Source organism: Gadus chalcogrammus, chromosome 15, assembly GCF_026213295.1.
Source record: "Gadus chalcogrammus isolate NIFS_2021 chromosome 15, NIFS_Gcha_1.0, whole genome shotgun sequence".
NCBI lineage: Eukaryota > Metazoa > Chordata > Actinopteri > Gadiformes > Gadidae > Gadus > Gadus chalcogrammus.
Window position 1 is genome coordinate 1,156,792 of NC_079426.1, and position 14,658 is coordinate 1,171,449.

At 43.2% G+C, this 14,658-nt stretch overlaps 2 protein-coding genes across 3 annotated transcripts; one reads left to right on the forward strand and one right to left on the reverse strand.

Moving 5' to 3' along the window:
• The first annotated feature begins 1,009 nt into the window (after nt 1-1,009).
• ccnj (cyclin J) lies at nt 1,010-4,543 on the forward strand. 2 transcript variants are annotated; one of them, XM_056609046.1, is made up of 6 exons: nt 1,010-1,252; nt 1,446-1,536; nt 1,628-1,838; nt 2,014-2,313; nt 2,789-2,948; nt 3,292-4,540. In XM_056609046.1, the coding sequence occupies exons 2-6, from the start codon at nt 1,468-1,470 to the stop codon at nt 3,677-3,679; spliced, it is 1,128 nt and encodes a 375-aa protein (XP_056465021.1). In that variant the 5' UTR covers nt 1,010-1,252; nt 1,446-1,467; the 3' UTR covers nt 3,680-4,540. The 2 variants fall into 2 exon arrangements, with proteins under 2 accessions (XP_056465021.1, XP_056465022.1); XM_056609047.1 differs by lacking the exon at nt 1,010-1,252 and having other exon boundaries at nt 1,447-1,536; nt 1,653-1,838; nt 3,292-4,543.
• Nucleotides 4,384-14,590, reverse strand: LOC130404354 (protein CC2D2B-like). Its single transcript, XM_056609032.1, has 33 exons — nt 14,074-14,590; nt 13,920-13,990; nt 13,674-13,775; nt 13,438-13,561; nt 13,225-13,361; nt 12,652-12,780; nt 12,135-12,335; nt 11,963-12,045; nt 11,745-11,882; nt 11,572-11,635; nt 11,297-11,484; nt 11,016-11,193; nt 10,728-10,884; nt 10,488-10,623; nt 9,710-9,827; nt 9,300-9,515; nt 9,111-9,203; nt 8,928-9,022; nt 8,682-8,846; nt 8,484-8,571; nt 8,162-8,271; nt 7,978-8,074; nt 7,714-7,812; nt 7,439-7,603; nt 7,315-7,341; nt 7,003-7,209; nt 6,789-6,878; nt 6,479-6,592; nt 6,208-6,342; nt 6,003-6,119; nt 5,843-5,901; nt 5,109-5,286; nt 4,384-4,865 (listed from the first exon to the last, which is right to left on the reverse strand). The coding sequence occupies exons 2-33, from the start codon at nt 13,983-13,985 to the stop codon at nt 4,677-4,679; spliced, it is 4,065 nt and encodes a 1,354-aa protein (XP_056465007.1). The 5' UTR covers nt 13,986-13,990; nt 14,074-14,590; the 3' UTR covers nt 4,384-4,676.
• Nucleotides 14,591-14,658: the final 68 nt, after the last annotated feature.

Below are 14,658 nucleotides of genomic sequence, written 5' to 3' on the forward strand. Positions count from 1 at the left end.
AAAGCATCCGTGGCCTACTGGTTAATAAAAGCACTCTCCTACGTCCTCTTCCCCAGATGAGGTGCCCTTGAGCAAGGCACCTGAAGCCCCCGCCTGCTCCCGGGCGCTGCTCGCTGCCCCACGGCTGCCCACTGCTCCGGGCGCGCCGGTGTGGACCTCTGACCGGGTCACTCCTCTGTCTGTGGACGTGGTCTCCGGCTCCAGGATGGGTCAAAGGCAGAGAAAGGATTTCCCCCCAAAAAGGGACAATAAAGGATAACTTAACTTAACTTAACCTGATAGCTTGGGGGAGGGAGACGCTGTTTGATTGAGTCAAGGATGCTCCGATAACAACGCAGTGCAAACAATTGGTGACTATTGACTTTACCAGGGTAGTTAGTGACTACATCAGGGTGGCTGGTGACTTAACCAGGTTGTACTAGTGTGACTGTGTCTAGGACTATAAGGTTCAGCCAGTGAACAACTGGGTATAGATGTACTAGTGAAAACAGTTCTAGCTCCTTGACTTACATCCCTTGACCTAGGCTCCCTTTATTAATGAATTATTTATAAAGGAACGTCAGACTTATGTATGATAGTAGTAGTTGATATTTGATCAGGATAAGATGGCTATCTCATGCTTTCCAATTTCTTTCATATTTGAATGCTTCAGTCCTTGTGTGTATTATATGATCCTATATTATGGGATCAGACCTAAGGGATAGCCTTAATTGCTATTTTTTTCAAATGATAAACTAATTAACGAGCTAACAATTAGACAATGGGGAGGGGCTCAAGAGGCCCCTCCCCATTGGCCTCGACTCTTTTGACTATTTTACTAATTTCATGCATCTTCTAAAGGTCAACCCATTAATTCTATTTGACCTATTCTCCCTTTATCCATACATTGTTGAGGTGACAACATACTGACATCGCATTAATTGTACAGCGAGACATTGTGGCGACGCAGGGATGCATTGGATTTGACTATTTCTATGGATTCGACCATGAAATGTGACTCCCCACCCGTGATTGGGCATCCATCCTAGTTGTAAGCGAACTTCTAATTGGCTGCAGCGTGACTGCTGCCCTGCTCGTTGTTGTGAGTAGCCGTGTTCACCGAACGCGTGCTAGCTCAGAAGAAGCTCACCGTCTCCCGGCACTTCAACATCGCCAACAATGCATGTGACAATGCGCCAAACATAAAGTTAAAGTAACGTTTGTTTCAATTGAAACATTGCTGAATAACCGCCTCACTTTATGTGCGAGCCGGGTGAGTTGAGTTTGCCTGCAATACCCATGTCTATGTTAATAGAAATACATTGAATAAGTGATCTGAGTCCACAACCAGATTGCTGCATGCGAGTTACCAACAAGCTCTGGTTTCCTCCTCACATGCAGAGTTTGTCATGATGATTTAAGTTAATTAATGAATTAACTGCCCTTTGATATTTTGAAATGACAAGGGTCTACGAAGTGTTCTCATAAATGGAGCTTGAGGACCAATGGTGGAAAGGACATCTCGCTGCCGATATCTACCATGCTCTACGATACAAAGTAATACAAGTTTTATTTAAACCGTCAAAGGTGGTTAACTCCATCACAGCCATGCTATTCATTTCTGATATCTCACTCACGTTGTTAACAGGAGCTCAAATTACCCTCCTTCAAAGGACAGTCTCCCCAGCTGAATTTAAGACGATACTTCGCAGACCTCATAGCGGTCGTCTGTAATCGCTTCAGGCTATGTCCAGCCGCCAGACATCTTGCGGTTTACCTGTTGGATCTTTTTATGGACCGCTATGATATCACTGTGCAGCAGCTTCACATGGTCTCCTTGTCATGCCTTCTTCTGGCCAGTAAGTATTTCAATACACATGTTTTACATAGAATGTTTTACTTCTTTACATATTCATCATCATGACTTGGCTTGGTCCCGTAATGCATGCCACCACCATCACACTTTGGCAAGGACCAATTCAATTGAAAATCAAGTCTTTATTGATTGTGATATTTTTCTTTATGTCATTGCAGGTAAGTTTGAGGAGAGGGAAGACCGGGTGCCCAAGTTGGAGATGCTGAACAGCCTGGGATGCATGAGCTCCATGAACCTGGTGCTCACCAAGCAGGGCCTGCTTCACATGGAGCTGCTGCTGCTGGAGACCTTCCAGTGGAACCTGTATCTGCCGACCGCGGCCCACTTCATCGAGTTCTACCTGTCCATCGCTGTGCACGAAGCAGACCTCCATAATGGTTGGCCTATCGGCTGCCTGGACAAAACAAAGCTGTTCTTGGCCAAATATGCTGACTACTTCCTGGAGGTCTCCTTACAAGGCAAGCAGCTGGCAACACTATCACTGAATGAAGAGGGACTGCATACTTGAGTGACACAAGTATTTAAAACATGGAGTAACTAACTACACCATTTATTCGATTTTCTCTTAACGGATGAGACGACATTAAAAGGATAATAACTTCAAAATCAATTTTGAATAAAATGTGTATTCATTAAAAAAAAAAGTACATTCGGTTAAGGATTCATGTAAACAGGAAGCAAACCTATTTATAGTTGGATGTAAGCAATATAACCAAATCCTTTTTTACCATGACCATTGGCTGATGGATTACAATCTGTTATTTCCTCAACGGCTGGACGTTCACACACAAGCTCTGTTCAAACACGCTGGCACACTCAGACTATTCCTCTAATCCATACCCATAAAGATTTGGCAGGCACACGCCAGCTCGACAGCTGTACCTTCCCCCCGTCGCAGGAGCTCAGGCCCATCTTTTGTCGCTTCCTTTCCAGACCATGTGTTTCTGTGCTTCGTCCCGTCACTGGTGGCTGCCGCATGTCTGGCCTCCTCCCGCCTTATCCTCCACCTGTCCCCCACATGGCCCCCCCGCCTCCAGCGTCTCACAGCCTATACCTGGGACGACCTGGTGTCCTGCACCGAGAAACTCATGGTGTGAGTGTCTCCCGTCAGATTACCCTCTCGCACCAACGGTGACACTTTGAGTTTGAGGGATGAATCATTTCTGGTTTTACAAATTGAAATAGGGGTTGACATAAAGGTGTAGCACATGGACTAGAGAAGATTTGCAATTCTAGTCTTATTGCAGCATATTCTTTCAATGAATACACTCGCCTCTCCGACAAGTACTAGAGCCCTATTCTACAGCATGAACTAGTGACTCATTGTAGAAGTGCAACAGGTGCAACACATTGACCTGTGAATCTGTGTGGGTCTCGTCTTCCTGCAGGATTGTATTTATGACTTGACAGGGAACATCTTGTGTTTTTATTCCTAGTGCACATGACGGCGATGTCAAAGAGGCCAACAAGCAGAAGGGTTCTCCTCCAAACCACCAGCAGCAGCAGCAGCAGCAGCAGCAGCAGCAGCAGCAGCAGCACCAGCTAGCTCCAACCCCCAACTACCACACTTCAGGGCAGGCCAACCCCGTGGCTCAGTACCTCCATCGGCCCGTGATGCCCTACCCCCAGCAGACCCTCCCACCGGCCGTAGCCCCCAGCCACCGGTACCTCAACCAGCCCATTGGCCTGCCGGCTCCCATCGTCCCCCAGCACAGCCACATCCCCAACGCTACCACCCACCTGGAGTCAAAGGCTAGCATGTCAAATCGAGCCTACCAGGTCAGCGTGAAATACCCCTTTGCTGCTCCCTGCTTTGATAGGTGATCAAAGCGTGTGTGTGTGTGTGTGTGTGTGTGTGTGTGTGTGTGTGTGTGTGTGTGTGTGTGTGTGTGTGTGTGTGTGTGTGTGTGTGTGTGTGTGTGTGTGTGTGTGTGTGTGTGTGTGTGTGTGTGTGTGTGTGTGTGTGTGTGATCTGCGCCTTCTTAAGTTATCATGTTGAACGAAGAGGCATGGTTTTTATTTTCCTTGTTGGTATGTATACAGCACTTTGATCCTTAAGTAGTTCACAATGTGCAATATACCTACTTGCTGTATACAATATCCAATAGCTTGCAGTGTTTTTGTGTTTTCTTTTGTTGAAGAGATTGAGTTGTTACTGAGTATTAACAAGCAGGATATGTGTGGGTTTAGTGCCACTACGGCTTCCTATTTTGCCACACAATTTTGTGCTAGAGACCAAAAGCAGTCCTGTAGCTGTATTTATTTAAGCCAAAGTACCGCAGACGTGTTGAATGTAAGCTGTATCGTTTCACTTTTTTGTTTTTGTTTGCTACTATGGGAAACTGGGTAGGAACCGACGGGAGGAACTTATTTCAGGCTGTGTTCAGCTGTTGACACAGCATTTTTGTTCTTGAGCAATGTTACCTTGATGAACCTGTTCCAGAAATTGTAGAACGTATTCTGGAACTTTAAAGAACATATGTTAGAAGCCTCTTGGAGATCACTCTTCTTTTTTTTCCTCTGGGAGGAGGTTGGGGGGTAATTGGGAAAAAACAAGTAATTTCTGTACAGAAAATATGAAAATATTTGGCTGTCCACTTCTATCTTGCAACTTTTAATAAAAACGGACATTTGATTAAGGTCTCATGCATTTCATGTATACTATAAATGTAAAAGTAGAGAATGCTAACAATTTGTGCACACATTTATCCATGTTTTTGTATCCAACATCCGGAGGATCTGATCAACATTCCCATTAGTTGTGTTCACTGGTGGCCCAAACATCTACCCAGTCGTTCACTGCTGCAACATAACCGGCCCTCTACTGGCGTTTGGCCAGACGAGCTAAGAAGACCCATGTGGAAAGGATGAGGTTTGGGTAGGGGCGGATGTACACGGCCAAGGCAAATGAGGTGTCTGGGATCTCTGTGCTGTGGATCCCTGTGTTGTAGACTGTGTCCACCAATGAGTTCATGTCCCGGTAGGGCAGATGAAGTGGGAATCCAGTTACCTAACGAACCCACAGACCAAAGGCCCCCATTTCGTATTGGGGTCAACAAAATTCCACAATAAACAAAGATTTTCAACAGGGATAGAATGCAATCATTGATTGCATTACCTATTGAGTAATGCAATCATTCTCAGCCATGGAATCACATCACACGACAAGTCGTTAAGATAAGAAGAAAAGTAGGTTACAATGGTCAGTGGATTCCTAGCAAAACGAGCAGGCTCTCAATACAACCATGGTTACCTTGTAGTCTGTCATGGTCTCCAGAACCTGGACTGTCTCCGTCAGGATGGAGTCTGAGGACCGGGCTCTCTCCAGGAGCTCCAGGGCTTCTCTGAGCATTTCCGAGCACTTGGTGTTCCAGCGAGTGATGTGAGGGAGCCTCCACTCCATTATGCTGTTCCTCAGCTTCACTTCCACCCTTGGACAGAAGATATCCACAGTATAGCAGTATATCCCTTCTTGTGTATCAGCAAATAGTGGGCTTTATTTATTTTTGGAATTTTTGGAAAACACTAGTTCTCTCAGCTGATGCACCCAGTGTTTCCCCCAGCACTGTGTGGTTAAGGCGGCTGCCTTAACAACAATAGGGCCCCGCCTTGTCTACCAATGTATAAAAAAATAACACATATTTTTTTTTATTATGCATTAACAAAGCACAAAACTCTCATAGGGAAACAAAACATATTTCAATCAGGTACAAAAAATAAAGATAAATAATGCATTGTCAATACTGTTCACAACAATAGTCGTGCCATAAAGCTATTTGAGTGGAATCAAACGACGGCATCAGGCGGGTCTAGCTATTATTCCGAGCTGAAACCCTCACTGAAGACCGCACGGCCACGAGACAAACCTTGCCTCGCTCCTTGACCACCTTGACTAAGACATTTTCTGGGGGAAACACTGTACACCCATACTGTAATATAGAATTTAACAGAGTAGACTGTAGTAGGGCTCAAGAACTCTAGACCTACCTCCTTCTGAGGGCATATACCAATTCCATTTCAACGGGCCGGTATTTCACCTGAATTGGCTAGAAAACATGCATTTTGTAGAGGCACTTCAAAGGTATAAGATTTTCTTTGTTAAGATGTATGCAAATACAATTTTCAGACACTTCAATAAATGGTTTACCAATCCAGATGTTGCAGCTTGAGACCCATTGAGGAATAAGGCCTTCCAAGAGCCTGGGTCTGACAAGTCAAAGTTGATGACTGAGGTTCGCTTTGTGCGTTGGACATTAAACCACACCTAAAACACATCCATCAGTGTTACTTAGGATCTTTGTCATTATACTACATGTGCGAAACAGCAGATGAGTCTGAGCCTCCTCCCTTACATTATGGCCGTTCACAAGGCCTTTCACCGTCTGCAGAGGGCAACGCGTGTCACATTTGTCGTAGTGCTTTCCATCCCTGGGGTTCCAAACCAAGTACGTATGGTTGTTTTTGGTGAGAATATACGACGTCTCTTTCTGTAGAATATACTTAGCTTTTACTTTGCACAAAAATAATGACAAAAACATTGTGATTCTGGTATAGTTTTGTGTGGGCCTGAACTAAGTATAGTACAGTAGTGATAATCAACATAATAGCAGTGTAGAAGGCTACCTCAAGGACAGATTCTCCCAGTAGCAGCCACGCCTCCACTTGCTGGTAGTGGAAGAGGTTACACAGGAGAACAGCCAGGCTCATATGGTTGCCCACTGCGAGCTCCAGGCACTGCTATAGAATTGTCAAACAGATCAAGTTCACAGTGATCTTAAAGGAAAAGTCAACAACTGAATAAAATATCTTCACCGTTGGTTACCTTCAAGACATATGTTTGAGGCCCACATCTGAGTTTGCTCTACACATAATCTGGGTCAAAGCATATTTGGAAAAATGTGTAAATGTTTATTCTAGTGGATTATGAGTGTACCTCAGAGGATAACCAAATGACCCTGCTGTTTCCAACACCAGAGAGGCAGGGCACGGTTGGAATCACGGACACAAACATTGCCAGGATATCCTAGTTTACATAATCCAAATTCAATCAGAAAGATACCTTAGTCATACATTCTCAAGGAAGAACATTTAACATTAACATTTAAAGTTCTTTCCAGCTGTGTGTGCAGTTCTGAATCAGCCCTTACTAAAGCAGTCATGCTGTTGAGTGAAGTGTCCTGCAGTATTTCCTTCGGAGGAGCAAGTGGGCCAAAGAACCGGGTAGCCAGGACCAGTCTAGCGTCAGAGTTGAAGACAGTGGTCGATACCCATAGTTTCTTTTCACTGGTGGCTCTGCACTGGCGCTCAAACTCGAAGGCCTGCCTCAGCAGCCCCTCATCTTCGTCGCTGGGAAACTAGAGAGGCCTTAACGATAAGCACTCAACTAAAATAATTTAAATATAATTCAAATTATTATTCTGGATTATTTATAAATAATATAATGTCTATTTTGTACGCACCAACCACTGTGAAATCTGGTCCTCATCCTGAACAAACAAAGGTAGTTTTGCGTAACAAAGTGTTAATCATAATTGGTTCTATCTATGGATCCATTTACCCAACACTGTCATTATAGAACCCTACTCTGGCTGAAAGCTCAGTAGCTATGGAGACCGGTGGGTCCAGGTTTATGAAGACTTCCAGGGAGCTCTCCTCTGTCCGAACCGCCTGGTCGTTGATATAATCCTCCTCCGGCCAGGTGTAGCCAAGCAGAAGCGGAGACTGGCCAATGGGGAGTGACTCACACACCTTAAAACAAGTTGAAGGCATATCGGTCCTGCTATCCAATCAGAGGTCTGGTGTGACGTAGTCTGTGTGACCTCATGTCGGTGCGTGCACAGCGTTGTGTGAGACCTCACCGTGGACTGCTGCAGCAGCGTTGTGAAAGGTATGGTGACGGCGCCGAGCCATTGCCTGCCAGAGAAGACCTGCGCCCCGCAGCCTATCAGTACACTAGTCTGTGATGCACAGAGCCCCGCAGGTAAAGAGCAGAGAGAGAAGAAGAAAGTAATCGTGGAAATAATGAGCAAGGAGGAAGTCATGGATGGAAATAATCTCTGGTTATTTCAGTTGTTGATTCTGATTGCTTGAGATGTGTACCAGCTCGTAAAAGCACAAGATACCTCAGCACGTTGGAAGGAAATGTTATCAAACATATTTATGACTATGTCATTTTCTGCACTTGAAAGCCCTTCTAGGCTGTAGTCCCCTCCTTTGGCCCTGCGGACACACAGGAGAGCATGATATATGAGCTGGAGTCTGCTATGTGAGCATCACTCTGTACAACAAGTAAAGGGGTTGTATTACCTGAAGTCAAAGGTAAAGTCTTCCTTCCAGTGCGGATTAGGTCCCTGTTTTACACAACTCCTACCTGTGATCCCCTGAAACCTGACCTCAAAGAACGGCTGAACATCAACCTGCTAATACAATGAGAACAATGGAGGCGCTATATACAGTAGGTTACATACAGTACTGCAATATTTCACACAAAAAAGAACAAGTTAAATGCACTAAATACTGCTTAATACTACCTATGGTCATTTTGTATTTGTTCAAAATATATATATTTCAGCCATATTAGGGAACTAATTTGGCTCTGTGTCAGATCTTCAGAAAAACTCATTTTTACCTCAGGAATAACTTCTTCCTCTGAGAAGGTTGCCCTGTTGGAACTTGCAGGCAGGCCACACCAGAATACATTTCTGGTACGAATCCTCCTCCAGAACCAAAACAAAACAAGCACCTGTATGTTTTCTGGGGGTCTCCCCCAGCAGACGTACCAGCTGGAGAATAGAGATGTGTTCATGCAAGTTAAGTGGAGCCTTACTTGAGGGGATCTTTCTGTCGGACGGGCAGACCCATGGCGCTGTTGACAGTCACCCGGACCTTAAGGTGTGTGTCTGCGAGCAGGGAGCTGGGAACCAACTTCCTCATTGTGGTCCTTCTAGGGTTTAGAGGACGCAGCCCCCTGAAGATATCCCAGCTGGACTTCCTGCTCGCATCAAGGACAAAGTTTGTTATCCAGCAGAACAGTACAGATGTGTTCAAACTCACTAAATCACACAAAACTCACTTTGGTGAGTCGGCCCCATGATGCTCATTAACAATGTCGGAGAGCTTGTACTTCTTCCTGATGTCATCAATTCTTCTCTTCGCTGAATCGAGCATCTTACACAATACAGAGAAATCAGAGGTTTACTTTCCAAGTTCTGTAAATAGCCAGTGTAATCTGGATGTACGATGTGTACCAGGGCACCCTCTGGGTTTGTTGAATATTGTGCAGTATGTGACTTGTGATTGGGTCCTCTTCCTCCTCCACTAGTGAATAACGTGGAACTGCAGAGTACTCCTAAGCAGCGCCAGAACACAAGTCACTACTCATGGGTTTACACACGGAAATTGCCTCGGAATCATTGCAATGATAAGCTACAAGAAGTTATCAAACCTTCTTAAAATGTGTTGTTAAAGCAAGCATGGAGTCTTTGATCTGGCTGTCGTGAAGTGGGATAGCTTCGGGCGGAGCCCTACGACAATTCCTGGCCCTAAGGAGCTCAAACCGCCGGGACTTATGGAAGTCCTCCTCTGTGGTGAAGTCAAACTCCTCTTCGCAGGCGTACATGTGAAAGCATCCCTTGGCTCCATCTCTCCTCTCACAAGCTTCCTGCACTCCAAAACAAATATAGCATAGTTCACGTAGTATCTGGTGCTCCCACATTGTTTCCTGTTATATACGGGGATATTTGTTGAGCAGCAGGGGATGCAGCCCTGAATGAACAAAAGACAAAACCTACAAGGGAAAACTGTATGCGAGCACTTGACATTTACATGCCGGTGAATGTCGGGAGCCACACTCACCCTGAGCAGCCCTTGGATTGCCGTGTTTGATGGGTGGTTGGGATCATACTTTACGTCTCTCAGCCGGCCTAGTAACTCTTCATGTGTATGGCTCTTCAACACTTGGCAAGTCTGGGAACTGAATATAAATTAGTGCTGTCAAGCGATTCAAATATTTAATCGCGTTTAATCACGATTAATGTCATCGTTAACTCAAGATTAATCACACATTTTTTTCTGCGCTAAATATCCCTTGATTTCTTTGTCCCATTAATTTTTCTCATTTTAATGCTATTGATAACAATATTGGCATATACTGATGAAAACAGGACGATACAAAAAAAAAGCCTATAGTGCAATTAAACGATGAACATACAAACATACTGCCTTGAACATAGCAGTCAGCCTACTGCTTCTTTGTTTTAAGCCAAGAAATGTATTATTATTTTTTTAAGATTAATGCCGTTAAAATTGGTTTGCGTTAACGCCGTTAATAACGCGTTTAACTGACAACACTAATATAGATATAAATAAAATGAATCCAATTGGATGATACATCGGTGTAGACATTTATACATAACATCTGTTCCAAATCATGGAATTGAATGCAGTATGAATGTATTGATTGATTGATTGATTACACAGTTATAAAACACTTAACTAACTCCACAAAAGCACAGAGATAAACAACACATTGCTTATGAATGTCTATGTACATGAGTTTTGATACAACAAAATGTATTATTGTGTTATATTGTATAAAAAATAAAGATGTTATCAAAATGGTGTTTTTACTCACTTGGTAAAATTAGTTTTAGTTGCTTTGGGTGCCATGGAGAAGAGAGATTCCTCTACAGCCCAAGAGAGACCATAGGTCAGCCTACCTCTGCTCAATAGATATCCTGGTTGCTTGTCATTTAGTATACATGTGACATCTAATGATAAAAGAAAAACAACTTGAAGTGCCCTACACATCTGCTTACTTCGCTTTAATATAATTTGCTTTGAATTGTAATAAATGGTTGTTGCTGTTACTCACTGCTCCCGACCCCATCATAGTGAGGCTGGACAACTGGTTTGTTGCTGAACTCTATAGTTTCCAGGAGGGAAGTGCAGTTTGACAGCACGTTTCTATCTGGAATTGGCAAATATACTTTGGCCACCTCAGTGCTCTTTTGTCCTGAAGTTTCACAAATCTAAAATTTCAAGAAGAACAATATTCCCCCCTCTGAGGTGATTACATACACACATATCAAAACAGGGGGATTGAAGCTCTTTGAGGCTGCGATTGGGAAGGGCTCTACAAATGTGCTTAGTGTACACATACCTGCAGCATTATATTCTCTGAGTGGTGCATTATCCGTATGTGAAAGATCTGCTGGATGTTGACTCTGAAGTCACCGTCTAAAGACGCTGGATATGAGAAGGATACAAGTTTCTCATTGTAGAATATTTTCACTGTTATCTTGCGGCGCAGCAACTCGTATCTCCTGGTTCTCTCGCCTCTAAAACCCAAAAGCAACAAAGCAAATGGAATTTCAGCTCTGGGTTAAATTCCTGCCGAGGCTAAACCAATGACTAATGTTGTTCTGTTAATGGTGCACTCACAGGGGGCAGCTCAGTGATGGGGTGATGCTTCTGCTTCTGGAGAGAACAGGGATCAGATCACTGCGCGAGATGGCTGGATTGGCCTGATGGGCCTGATTCTTCAATCGCTCCCCAGGCTCTGTGGTATCCTCTTCCTCCTGGTCAAGGTGATCACTAAATCGCCGCTTGAAAACCCCATCATCTGCAGTCTGTAACAGGCAAACCTTTCAATTGGATGCACTGGTGTACACCCCCACACAATACATCAACAACATCTATCCTTGCCAATGTATTACCACAAATAATTCCTCTGGTTTTCCACTCCGAGTTGCGGATTGGTTCCCACCCATGTCTTTGAGTCTGTTTAGAGGGGAATGAGGGAGTTAAGACCTCAAATATATCTCCAAAGGATGACTAATGGGGATTGGCCCCAACAGCAACAATATGTGAAACAAACAAGGACGTGCACCTGTGCAGCTGTAATCTGACAGTTGTGCTCGTGAACGCATTTTCTGCTCTGTGTTTTTTAATGGTGGTCCACCGATTACATATGTTCTTCAATAGATAGTCTGTTTCTATCTCTCTGTGTTGTCTCTCTGTATCTCTTCTGAAGAAAAAACATGATAGATAAATATAGCTATATCCACACAAGCAGTTATACACATCAGAAAATATTAACAAACAAACCTTATCTCTTGTTTCGTTCCCAACTGGTTTCCTGCCAAGAACCAATCGCGTTCACCACTTTCCAATTTCTCTAATCCCTTTAGCTAATATTGCATGGTAAAAAAAAAATATATTACATTTTCTGTAATTGTTGGCATAAACAAGAGCAGAGATGTTTGGTGTTACACAATACCTTGCCCTGCAGGGCAGTAGTGGCATCTGGCATTTGGCGTTTTTTGTGGTAGAGTTCATGGAGCTCTAACAGGTTTTGTGCCAACACATGTTCTCTACTGAACAAGGGGTGATGTGTGAATATGAGCCCCGCTAGGCTAAGGTCAAGCTGCCACATTGCCGCATCACATTTACTAGATGTGTTTGAGGCTATTGTAGAAGGCTGTGCAGAGTAAAGGAAAAATCATTTTTGGTTGCCAGCAGGTTATATAATGACATTATTAAAAAAATGATATCCAAATGGTATCTTAGTTGGGCATATATGTGTGAATACATGATGTATACACTACAAAGTGATGTATTGTTTATTGACACACTCAGGAGATTATATCGTTTACTTATTTAGATATCTTCTCTATGCATGTCAGGTGCCATTAACTTAAGAAACAATACCTCCCTCTGTCATTGAGAATAGTTATAAATAGCTAAAAGGACAGTGTTTTGCATCAGAAGGCCCACTTCCAGATGAAGCCCCTAACCTGGATGTACCCGGTACTGAGGCCGGGAGAGGGACCTGCTGCAGGGGGGTCTGCCTGGAAGCAGCAGCCCCCCTGCACTGGGTCAGGCAGAGAGTTCAGGCAGCCGCTCGGGTCGAACCAACGCTCTCCCTGTAATAGGGAGCAAACACATCATTCAGGTCTGACTCGTTCATTCATATACTGTACATATTTCTCACCTCAACAGGACTAAATAGTTGACAGGGATAAACTGTAAGAATGTGGCTACACACCTGCCCTCTTTTATTATTATTATTTATCCTAAAAATGGATCTCACTATTTTGAAACTAATTTAATTACGCTACTTTAGAGAGATTACCCTTATATTGGACTCAGATGGTCTGTGTTCAGAACATTGCAGAGTACTTTGCACTGTGCTTATTTTAGATATTGCATAATCATGTTTTATAACCAGAAACTAGAAATGACCGCGTGGCGCCTGGCTGTTGGTTTTGTGATTTTTTTCAAGTAATACCTCATTCCCAAATCATAGCATAGGGATGCAATGTACAGTTATTGAAAAGGGCATTATTGTTAAATGTAGAGTGGTTAACCTTGTCTTGTTCAATGAGTCGGTTGGACATTTTGTTGTTGATCCACCATGGAACCGTAGGTCTATCCTGGACATACAGTCCTTCATCTTCTAAGCAACGCAGCTTCAGATTAGCTTGTGCCAGCCGTTCTTGGGGTACTGTCAAAATATTTATAATTTCTTAGTGAATATGCTCCAAAAACCAGGGGATATATCCACCATAACTTTATCTTACCAGCTGAGAGGCGTGGCACAAAAACATGGGTTTGCTTCAGTCTGCTTTGGACAATTTCTCCAGGAATGAGTGGGTCCGAATCCTCATCGTTCTCCCCAATAATTATTACAGTGTTCTTTTCACTCTGTAAAGACAAAAAACATATTATACATATATAACAATAGATGTGGATGCATCTAAAAACCTAGCTTAAAATGTGAAACTGCTTGCAGTAAGGTGATGAAAGCCTCTCTTGCCTTCTTATGTTGATGTTCTTCATTTTCTTTTCCCAAATCATCAAATGTACCACAGAAGAACTCAAAGGATGCGTTCCCCACCGTCCTTGACATCTGGGAATGCTATAATTTGCATATCTCTTTATTATAATCATTTAAGGAGCATTAAAAGCGATAGAGATGACAACTACCATGCATCAAAGTTAATTATGTTATTCGTCAGAGTTTGTTGGACTTCACAGGACTTGGTATGTTACAGGCCCTTACCTTTTGCTCCATACGTCTATGAAGAACTCTTTCTATCCTGTTGCTGCGACCAGGGGGAGGTTTCATCAACTCTGTTTAATAAACGAAATCCACATTTATATACCGACAGATTAACAATTTAATACAATTTTAAATGATGGTTCATTATGATTACGTGTCTTTTGGGCTTTTTGCTCTTCGTCACACGTGTCTTGAGTTGTTTTCTTTTCGCTCGATCTTACTGAATGTAGATATCCATATGTATCTGCATATCCGCCAAAATCTGATGGAAAGTATGCATATTCATATATAACGTTGATCCAAATTGTTTCTGAAAGGACGGGTTACATAATAAATCAACAGAAGCATTTAAAGGTTTCGGCAGAGAAAACCGTTCGTTTTGAGCGCATGCGTTTGATTCTGACCAACCGTTCGCTCCCTCCTTCAACGTCTGCTCTGTATTTTTATGCGATTGTTATAAAACAAATTACAAACAAATAAAAAAGAGGCAGCTAAGATTCACATTATTTTCTAATGTGTTAAAAACAAAGTAGGTACAAAGAGTTAGGTAAATACTCGACTCACAGAGCCATCATGTAGGCCTACACATGCAGACGTAATTCAAATTAACGGAAGAGGCTGAGACTAGTAAATTAAGCCTAAATAAATCTGTTGCAGATAATAAGCCTGAAACACACACGCACACATACACACGTGTCAGTATAGATACAATATGGACAATGATATGTAGGCGGGACAC

Coding starts and splice junctions, on each gene's coding strand:
- LOC130404354 (XM_056609032.1), bottom strand. CDS start 13,985: ATGAAACCTCCCCCTGGTCGCAGCAACAGGATAGAAAGAGTTCTTCAT. Junction 12,046..12,134: donor CTACTGCCCTGCAGGGCAAG/GTATTGTGTAAC, acceptor ATGCAATATTAG/CTAAAGGGATTAGAGAAATT. Junction 8,847..8,927: donor CATGGGGCCGACTCACCAAA/GTGAGTTTTGTG, acceptor TGATGCGAGCAG/GAAGTCCAGCTGGGATATCT.
- ccnj (XM_056609046.1), top strand. CDS start 1,468: ATGGAGCTTGAGGACCAATGGTGGAAAGGACATCTCGCTGCCGATATC. Junction 1,537..1,627: donor ACCATGCTCTACGATACAAA/GTAATACAAGTT, acceptor CGTTGTTAACAG/GAGCTCAAATTACCCTCCTT. Junction 2,314..2,788: donor CCTGGAGGTCTCCTTACAAG/GCAAGCAGCTGG, acceptor CTTCCTTTCCAG/ACCATGTGTTTCTGTGCTTC.